The sequence below is a fragment of the Manis javanica genome, chromosome 6 (genome assembly GCF_040802235.1).
Source record: "Manis javanica isolate MJ-LG chromosome 6, MJ_LKY, whole genome shotgun sequence".
Taxonomy (NCBI): Eukaryota; Metazoa; Chordata; class Mammalia; order Pholidota; family Manidae; genus Manis; species Manis javanica.
In genome coordinates, this window is record NC_133161.1 from 136,399,234 (window position 1) to 136,409,760 (window position 10,527).

The 10,527-nt window shown below is 38.7% G+C and overlaps 1 protein-coding gene across 7 annotated transcripts in view; it reads left to right on the forward strand.

Annotated features, from left to right (window-relative positions):
- ARHGAP32 (Rho GTPase activating protein 32) overlaps window positions 1-10,527 on the forward strand; it is a 279,471-nt gene that overhangs the window by 261,431 nt on the left and 7,513 nt on the right. For all 7 annotated transcript variants that reach the window (XM_073239491.1, XM_073239489.1, XM_037000879.2 and 4 more), the window contains 7 exons: window positions 387-494; window positions 767-912; window positions 1,580-1,775; window positions 3,242-3,387; window positions 5,766-5,837; window positions 7,387-8,265; window positions 8,950-9,929. In XM_073239491.1, the coding sequence (XP_073095592.1) occupies window positions 387-494; window positions 767-912; window positions 1,580-1,775; window positions 3,242-3,387; window positions 5,766-5,837; window positions 7,387-8,265; window positions 8,950-9,929 (2,527 nt within the window). The remainder of the gene's footprint in view (window positions 1-386; window positions 495-766; window positions 913-1,579; window positions 1,776-3,241; window positions 3,388-5,765; window positions 5,838-7,386; window positions 8,266-8,949; window positions 9,930-10,527) is intronic.

Consider the following 10,527-nt stretch of genomic DNA (forward strand, 5'->3'; position numbering starts at 1 on the left):
TTTTGTGGAGTACTTATTTGGCTGGTGTCTTTGAAACTAGATGTCTGACAGCCAGGAGGAAATACTAAAGATTTTTTTTAAACTAAAGCTGTTTGATCAGAGCTGATTCTGTCAGAAACTTTGTCTTACTGTATCTGTGTTAGACTTTTTTTTCTTAGTATATGATAGATTGAATTATTATATATAGAATGTAGAATTCATAATATTCTTCTGACAGTTCTGTAGTAATAATGATATTCAAACCTAATAGGCAGCAAAAATTTGCTGGGGTTTCTATGTTCTTTCCAATTTTTCCACTGACTTAAAAAATAATGAGTGGACCTTTTTTTTGCTCTATACTGCTGCATTAGGTTTCTTTTTGTTAATATGTTGCCTTGCATTTTCAGAACACTGGAGTTCCTAATGAGACACTTGTCTCTTCTAGCCGACTACTGCTCCATCACAAACATGCATGCAAAAAACCTAGCAATCGTTTGGGCTCCAAACCTACTGAGGTAAGTCGCATTTGACTCAGGACCTTAAGTAGAACCAGTCATCTTAAATAAACATCTAATTCATCAATGTTCCTTAAGGACAGTTTTTGAAAGTGAAACTAATCTGTTATTTTTATGAGTATCTCCCTAAAAGAGGCACTTGGGGTTGAGCCAAGACACTATAAAGGGGTGGTTTCTTCCTCTGGTTTGTCTATGATTTACCCATTAAAAAAATACAGTGCCCTCTAAGAGTGCAGTTGTCAGGACTCTCTGATGCTAACGTTTACCCGCAGATCAAAACAAATAGAATCTGCCTGCTTCAGTGGGACTGCAGCCTTCATGGAAGTGAGAATTCAGTCTGTGGTGGTTGAATTCATCCTCAATCATGTAGATGTCCTCTTCAGTGGGAGAATCAGTGCGGTTATTCAGGAGGCGGCAGGTATGGCTCTGGTGGGTTTTGTTTGCCACCAGGAACATGTATCTCAACTTATAGGAATGGAAAATTGCATTTCTTCTCTGAATTTAGTAAATCTGTCTTTGCAAAAAGCAGCTTATTTATGTCTTGTTTCCCAAAATGCACAGTTTAACAGTTGTTTTATGTGTGCTTAGGACTACTTATTAGACTATTGTGATCTAACTTCATGACATACTAAAAAATGTATGGTGTTAACCTATTATTGATGTATGTAAAGCTGTAATACGGAATAGCAAAAGAAAAATTCCTTCTAGAGCTACAAATATCTGAGTGATACCAGGCTTTGCCTAGTGTTTCTTCAGAAAGAAAATAAATTATTTAAGGAATTTAAAAAAATATATAAATATATATATATGCACACACACATACAAAAATTTAAATTTTTATATTTTAGCACATGTACACCACTGTTAAACTAATATGTACCTTCTATTCCTCACTTATTATAAAGCCCTGTAATTTTTGCCATTTAAAAAATCTAGTGAAGAAAATTTAAACAGCACAGATAGGTAAATAGATGGGTATGGGTAGACCAGTAAACAGACTGATATACATGCACTCGCATATTTTTATATTTTTCCCCCATGTCAACAAGTTTGCCTCTCTTCATTGCTTTTCTTTCTTTCCAAAGCTTCTCTATCACGACCCAAGTCCCTGCTGGTTTCCTCTCCATCTACAAAGCTGCTGACGCTGGAGGAAGCCCAGGCACGGACACAAGCTCAGGCCACTTCTCCACTCATGACTGAAAACAAATATATTGAAGTAGGAGAAGGACCTGCTGCACTTCAGGGAAAATTTCATACCATAATCGAGTTCCCACTTGAAAGGTAAAATTCATTAAATCTTCTTTAAAAACTATGATTTTCCTGGCTGTTTTTTTCTTTCCATTTCCTTTTCCTTTTGTATTTTTATGTTACTTTATTGATTCTGGTCCAGGCCAGAAAAACCTGTTCATTTGACTGTGGCTGATACTTGTAGGGAAGTATATAAATGATTCTCAAAAAGCATTTCAATGTCATTTTAAAGAAGATGAAAGACAATTGGATAGGGGAAATTGTTTGGGAAAAAACATATTCTTCCACTTTGTAGAGTGTGATTTTTCTCTCTGTGACATGTTGTTTAGGAATTTGCTTAGAAATAAACTGTGTTGGAAAGGTTTATTCGGGAAGTAATGAATGGATACTGACTTGTTTGACACTAGTTCCACTTTAAGTTTAGGACCAGTGAGTGTGCTCTCCCAACCAGCATCACCTGGAAGTTGCTAGAAATGCTGATTCTCAGGCCCCACCCCAGACCCAGTAAATCAGAAACTCTGGGGATGGAGTCCAGCAATCAGGCTTTTATCAAACCTTCCAGGTGATTCTGATGTGTGAAAACTACTTGCAATAAATTTATTCTTTTTGTGTCCCTTCCAGCTCTGAAATTCTCTGTTTCTTGAAGGAAATGATTAAAAACATGGTTTCTGTATCTTCTTTACTAAGTTATCATAGGAAGACTAATGTATGTGTTAATTCTGATATTTGTTACACTTGAATGTCAGGGTTTCAGTTCCCTGGCTTGGGCAGTACTACTAACACTTGAGAATTTATTCTTTCCATGTGTTGGTATAGCTCTCCAAACTAAGTTCCTTTCACTCCTCATGACTAAAAACGTCCTGACAGCAGAAGGTCGGGGCATACTCTTTATTTTGTCACTCTGAGTTTGTCTTCAGCTGCTTGTATTTATAGTTTATCTTGATAATTTTCTCAAAAATCTCTTTATAGAGTAGTAATCGAAGGAGTAGATACTAGGATATAGATAGGCCTGAATTCCAACCCTGTCTCTATCATTTACTGGTCTTAAAAGGCACTTAGCATAGTGCCTGGCATTCAATGTATGTTAATATTCTTAGTGCTTTTCTTCTTTTTTTGGCTTGATTCTCTTTACCAACACCTAAAATAATTTTCTTTATCTCTATTTTATTTCTGGAGTTTTAATATTTCTTCTAGTCCCAAATATGTCTTATTCTCATTTATTTCACAGATTGTGAGGTCAGATCTAAATATGAAATTCTGCATAAAAGTTATCTTTGCGAAACTAAGTACTAATATTAAAACCCACCCATTTAATTTCTACTCCGTGTGTTAGCTGGACAGTGTAGCTGCACTGCATAGTGTGTGCTGTGTGAAAGGTGGATGTTTATCATTTCAGCTGTGCCTTTCCAGGCTCTTTGGTTCTTTCTACCTTTTGTTCTTTTCTATAAGTAAAAATACCCTTTTGGGTAGCTTAATACAGATTATTATCTGTCTCATAGGAGGAGGCCTCAAAATAAAATGAAAAAATCTCCTGTGGGCAGCTGGCGTTCCTTCTTCAATTTGGGGAAATCATCTTCTGTTTCTAAACGGAAGTTGCAGCGTAACGAGAGTGAGCCTTCAGAGATGAAAGCCATGGCTCTGAAAGGTCAGTAGCGTCGCACCTTTCCATTAGTGGTGCTGGAAGAGCCATCGCATGGTACAGTCACACTTTTTATCCCATCATAATGGCTCTCATTTTGGGTACATGCACAATATATTATTACCACATGCTTCGATATAGTATGTCCCTAATTGCTACATGTGAATTGTCTTCTTTTACCAATTCTTTATCCCTAAATACATACATTACATATTAATATGTTGAAGTACCTAATTTTTAATGGAAACTACAGATTATCTCTACTGTGGATGTTCTTAAAAGTTCACACTGTATTTGTAACTTAGTTTGTATATTATTGGTAATAAAAAATAACTGCTGTGGTGTTTAAATATATTAATCTACATTTTTACAGATTAAAAAATGACAATACTACATTTCAACATGCCTTTCAAGTTTATAACTTTTGTAACCAAAGCAGCTGTTTTTTTACTAGATGACTCATTGATGAGCATATCTTACTGGGTCGATTAAATTTATTACTGTTATGGAAAATACTACTCTTTTAAAATAATGTAAAACCCATGTTCTACTGATATTAGCAACTTCTGAATCTTGGAAGGATAGTAATACTTTCTTCTCAAGTAATGTTAGAAACATAATGTTCAGTTCATTTAATTTATCATCCATTCAATTTGCAGTCATATACTAAGCATGTGCTAGGTATTTTGATAGCAGCCTCTGCCTATAGAAAGAAAATTAAGACAGCCCCTGCCCTCAGAGACTTACTTGGGATTACATATGCAAGAAAATTAATTTCATGCAGAATCATAACTATTGAAATAGAGCTTTGTGTAAGATATTTATGGTAGTTGTTGTTAATTCATGTGGGGAGAGGTTCTGGTCAGAAAATAAAACCTTTGACTTGGGTTTTGAAGTACAAGTAGGGTCATCTGATTAACAAGGGATGCAGAAAGGCATTTCAAGAAATGGGAACAAAGTGTGTGCTCCAGTGTGAAACCAAACTATGAAGAGCTTGGTTGAGAAGTATGGTACAAAAAGAGGTTCAGCTCATTAGGGGTATTGTATGCTTGCCAAAGGGTTTTGGTTTTATCTTGCATTCCTTGGGGGGTATTGAATGCTTCAGGATATAACATCAGATTTGAGTTTAGAAAAGATGGTTTGGTAGCAGCAAAGGGAATGTATGGGGAGAGGATAAGACTGGAGTCTGGACAGTGAATTAGGAAACAGTTGTACGGTCCAGGGCTAGGTGACCAGATGGTTGTGAGGGATGAGGGGAAAAAGGAACAAAGGTAATTTTCTGGTTTTGATTAAATGATAAGGGAGAAGGTGGTACCATTGTCCCTGTAAGTAGTAGCAGGTTTGGGAAGAAAAATAATCTTTTTATTTTGAGCACAATGAGTTGGATATGTCCAAAAGTGACTAGTAGAAATTTGGAGTTCAATAAAGGGTTTACTGGAACTAGAAATACAGATTTGAAAGTCACCAGCAAACACCAAGAGTGAAAACCCTACAGATAGATTTTATGGCCCAGGGAGAGCCTGTCGAGTGAGAAAAGCCGGTTGAGGGCTGAGTCCTGAAGAAAAGAGTGTTCAAATGATTGGAAAAGGCAGAATTGTCATGAAAGGAGAGTGAGCAGATATGGTCAGAAAGGTGGGCAAAGAACAAAGGAGACAAATGCTAGCACCAGAAATAATGAGAGGGGCTTGAAAAGATGTCAGCAGCATTGAGCCTCCACCGAGAGGTAAGGAGGAGGAAGATATTTAACAAGATTCAGCACATACAATTAAGGTGCCTATGTGAGTTTCCTAGGGCTGCCATAACAAATCGCCACAAATTGGGTGGTTTCTAACAACAGAAATTTATCTCCGCACAGTTCTGGAGGCTAAAAGTCTGAAATCAGGTGTCAGTAGGGCTGTGTAACCTCTAAAAGATCCAGGGGAGAATCCTTCCTAGCCCCTTCCAACTCCTGGCGGCCCCTGGCATTCCTTGGCTTGTGGCGGCGTCCCTCCAGTCTCTGCCTCCGTCTTCCCACAGCCTCTCCTCTCTCTCTCTCTGCGTCCTCTCTTCTTCAAAAGGACACTATTCGTTGGATCTAGGGCTCACACTAAATCCAGTGTGGCATCATCTCAAGATATATTGGTATTTAGGAAATACAAAAAAATATGTTTTTAAATTCATCCCTATTCTCAAGTTCATAATCCTTTAAAAAAGAGATTTTTCATCTAGGAAACCATTTGAGAACAATACAACACATTATATAATACGATGTTAAATTTAAAAGTATTGTGAGAATGTACAGCTCATCACTCCTGTAAGTTTAAATATGTGTGGAGAAACACACTGTCCCTTTCCCTGCATATGTAATAATGAATAAAACTGTCCCTTTGGTTTTGCTTCTTCAGGTGGCAGGGCAGAAGGAACCCTCCGTTCTGCTAAAAGTGAAGAGTCTCTTACTTCCCTCCATGCAGTTGATGGTAAGACTAAAAGCATCAATCATCTTACTCTATATTTCTTAAAAGAACACAATTGAATATATTTTATAAATTCATGCTTAATAAATAGGCTATAGACTATCATTTCCTAAGAATACTAGTGTGTATTTAGTTTATCCATGATGTTTTAAATGATACCAGTCTTCAATTTCTTCACTTTTGACATAATTGCTATTCAATTTACATAAAAATAGGGGAAATGTTTTAAGCTAACCATTGTATTTATTAGTGTTCCAGTGGAAAATGGTGTTATCAGTATTTCTTTAGATTTCACATTGAGAAGACAATGTTACAAAGTATAAAATGAAGCAGTTTTGATATGCAAACCAGTAGTAGTAGTCTGTCTTGCAAGTGGCTTAACCTGACATTAAATTTCATAGATCATGTTGATTATAGGCAGTCCTCATTTTCAGAGGATTAATTAGTACCAGGAGAAGGCAACTTAAAGTGAATCTGCTTAAAAAAGGAACAAAATTTTAGGATACATAGTGTAAAAAGGTTTGATTGCAACTTGAAAAACCAAACTAAAAAATTATGAAAATAAGCTGCTTTAGCTTCTAGTTAGCAGAATCAGGTTATAGTTGCAACTGCATCTTAATTTTTGGACTACTTCAATGTTGACTTGGAAGGAGGCACACCATTTTTTTGACAAATCTACATGATAGCAAATAGGACATCTTCTTTGTCTTTGTCTTGTACAGCAGGATGTAAAGAAGGCCCTTTTCACAGTATTAAGCATATAATATTTTAGTAGGGATTAATTTCATAAGTGGTCAACATTAGTGAATGTATTTATGTTAAGACTATTTCTGCCTCTTCATAGCACATTTTCACTATGGCAATTCTAATAATTGTAAGAGAATGCTCAGATAAAGTCTTCTTTTACCAGTTAGGGGTTGAGCAATATCATAAAATTGTGTAATACTCCACCACTCATGAGGATTCTCTACCTGAGAAACATAAAGCCTATTATTATTAAAGAAAAAAAATGAAATAATTTTTAGGTATCTGAAAGGAATCTATATAAATACGGTATGGAATTATACTTATTAATTGTGATGTTAATTTTTTTGAAATTTGGATGTTAATCAGAATTGTCCCCCCACCAAAAAAACAGACCAACCCTTTTGCTGTTACATATCCAAAAATACTACTTAAAATGATTAATTTTACCATACAAGTCATGTGAGGTCAGTGATTAACTAAGACCAGAAGAAATGAAAAACTTGCCCAAAGTCACAGCAAGAGTCAGTGTTGGATTAATAAGAGAATCTGAGAGTTCTGAGTCCTTTTTCTTACTGAAACCATCAAATACTGCATTCTCCCTCTGATTATATCAGCTATGTTTGTTATTTAACATTTGGTTTAGGAGCTCATTCTGTGCGCCCCAAAAACTAATTACCAGAAAGAAAACAAGAAGTCACATTTTCTTACCCTCATGGTATGTTACTGCTGCATTAATAGGCGACTCACTGTGGTATTGTGTATCCTGTGACATTCATACTTTGATATTGTTATCCATTTTTACCAGGTGATTCCAAGCTGTTCCGACCCAGAAGACCCAGATCTAGCAGTGATGCACTGAGTGCTTCTTTTAATGGAGAGATGCTGGGGAACCGCTGTAATTCCTATGATAATCTGCCCCATGGCAATGAGAGTGAGGAGGAAGTAGGGCTGCTCCATATTCCAGCTCTTATGTCTCCTCATTCAGCTGAGGATGTTGATTTGAGTCCACCAGACATTGGAGTAGCCAGCCTGGATTTTGATCCAATGTCATTTCAGTGCAGCCCTCCTAAGGCTGAGTCAGAATGTCTAGAGAGTGGTGCTTCCTTTTTAGATTCATTAGGATACTCCAAGGATAAACCAAGTGCCAATAAAAAGGATACAGATGCAGGTGGTAGCCAGTCTCAGACTCCAGGAAGCACTGCAAGTTCTGAACCTGTCTCTCCTCTTCAGGAGAAACTGAGTCCATTCTTTACCCTGGACTTGAGCCCAACTGAAGAGAAATCATCTAAGCCATCCTCATTCACTGAAAAGGTCGTCTATGCTTTCTCTCCAAAGATTGGACGGAAATTAAGCAAATCACCTTCCATGAACATATCTGAGCCAATTTCAGTGACCCTTCCCATTCGGGTATCAGAAGTCATTGGTACAGTTTCAAATACAGCAGCTCAGAATCTACCTTCTCCAGCCTGGAACAAAAGTGTCGAGGAAAGTGATGTCATAAACAGATCCCCCACCCAGGTAGTAAAGATGAAAACAAATGAGAGAGAGGCCCAACAAGGATGTGAGTCTGAAGTCCAGCCCCTGGACCAGGTAGCTGCTGCAGAAGTAGAATCACCAGGGAAAGAGGAGCAGTCCGTCTCAAGCAGTGAGAGTAAGGCTGTACCTTCTGGACAGACTCAGACAGGTACCATTTGTTTTCCTCCATTCTTTCTTGAAGCTAAGAGGGATCTTCAATCCTGTGTGCCATCTGTGCCTTATAAGAGTGAAATTCGCTCCACAGCTAGCCTTAAATCAGAGAATGTTTTTTCTGGGTGGTGCTGATGGCACAAAGCCCTAGATTAAAACCAGTCAAACAAAAATACCCCACAGGGCCAGTGGCCCTGCTTCAGTCCTTCATAAAGTCCCCTTATCTCTTTGGACAGTCAGAGTTCATGGATAGTTTTTGCACAGCTTTGTAGCTCTTGATTCTGTTTTCTCTTCTAGTAAAGTTATTTATATGATAGCCTTATAACTTGACCAGCCAGCCTACACCATCAAATGTAAAAACTATTCTTAATAACAATCTGCAAGCATTTAAAGCTTGTTGTCTAGCAATTTCTGAGCCAGATGGGCAACCTGCTTTTCCCCCATCTCTATAGCAATTCAAGAGGAGATTGCAGTCTTTAAACACTCTGTTTTAGTATTTCTTCTGAACCAGATAAGTTTTCTACAGCATTTGCATGTGGGATAGAGAAGATAATGGATTGCCATTTTGAAATAATGGAAGGCACCTATTTTTTAATGATCAAATGGGGAGTATTTGGCTTTCCGTATAGGATAACACAAGTTACCTTTTCACTCTCATTTTTTTTTCCCAATTTCCCACCAGGAGCAGTTACCCATGACCCCCCTCAGGATTCCGTTCCTGTCAGTTCAGTCTCTCTTATCCCACCACCTCCGCCTCCGAAAAATGTTGCCCGCCTTTTGGCGCTAGCATTAGCTGAGTCTGCACAGCAAGCCTCCACTCAGTCATTGAAGAGACCAGGGACTGCCCAGGCTGCTCACTCAGATTATGGAGATGTAGCAGTGGCTGCAACTGAAGATAAACTGCCTAGTTCCTACATTAGTGGTACTCTAGATAAAGCCTATTTCCAAACTGATAGGCCAGCAGAGCAGTTCTACCCCCAGAACAGTATGTCTGGGAACTGTGACCAGCCCATTCTAGAAACAGCAGCTACTGGGAGCCATATTCATTCCAATGCAGCTGAATCTGGGGAAGAGCTCCACCAGGCAGACTTACCAGGAAATCAGCCACACCGAACCTATTTATCTGGGGACCCAGAAAGGGCCAGAATCACTTCCGTTTTTTTAACTGACTCAAAGTCTGGCGATCACATAAGTTTCCCTGCCGACCAGCCTGGGAAGACCAGTGCGCCAGCTGTCTCCTTTGTGGATCAGGACCAGTCTCAACTTCATCTCCACAGTGATGATCAGCCTCCTTCTTATCTCGGGGCAAGTGTGGACAAGCCCCGTCACCCTTCAGAACTTGCAGACAAATTCCCCACACCTTCTAGTTTGTTGAGGGACAAAATCTACCCTCCTTCTGGGTCCCCTGAAGAGAATACCAGCACAGCCACCATGACTTACATGACAACTGCTCCAGTAACAGCTGAAATTAGCACCAGGGAAGCCAGCTGGGATGTGCTTGAACAACCCACCCCTGCTGATTTTGCCGCCTCCACCCTTCAGCGCACGCACAGAACTAATCGTCCCCTCCCCCCACCTCCTGCCCAGAGATCAGCAGACCAGCTGCCTGCCATGGGGCAGGTACAAGCAGCAGCCAGTGTAGGACTAAGTAATTCCCACAAGGTAAGAACGGGAGGAAATCGGTGAGAATGAAATGTACCTTTTCCAAAGGTATGTTACTTTTCATCAGGGCATGCTGTTGTCTTTGAGTCAGATAAGACGTTTGCTTTTAAGTCCTGTGGTGGGTTTCTATGGAACATTTCCCATTTCAGGTTGGAATCTGCCTTTACTTAGATGCTGGTTTTTCTCTGAGAAAAGGAGCAGTTACTCAATGACTGTAGTTTAGCTATACCTGCTACCTTTTCTTCTGAAAGCATCTAGGTAGTTTCTTCATAACAATACAAAGAGATCGTGCTCTAATGAGTCAAACTGGGCTTTAAATGTCAGGGTTGTTTTTTTTTCCAGCTCCATCAGTGACTCATTGTGACTTTGGGCAAGTCATTTAACCATCCTCTGCTAATGATTCACATATGCACAATGAAAATGCTTCATTCTCAAGATATTTGTGACTTGTAGACTTTTTAGACATGTAAAAGATTATAGTCATGGATTGCCATTTTGAAATTTGTAAGGCACTTAAAGGACTTTTTGTTATTTTCTCAACATTAGCCAACAGATTGTTCTATAGTCAAGCAGTTTTGCTGAGAGAATGTTATATGCA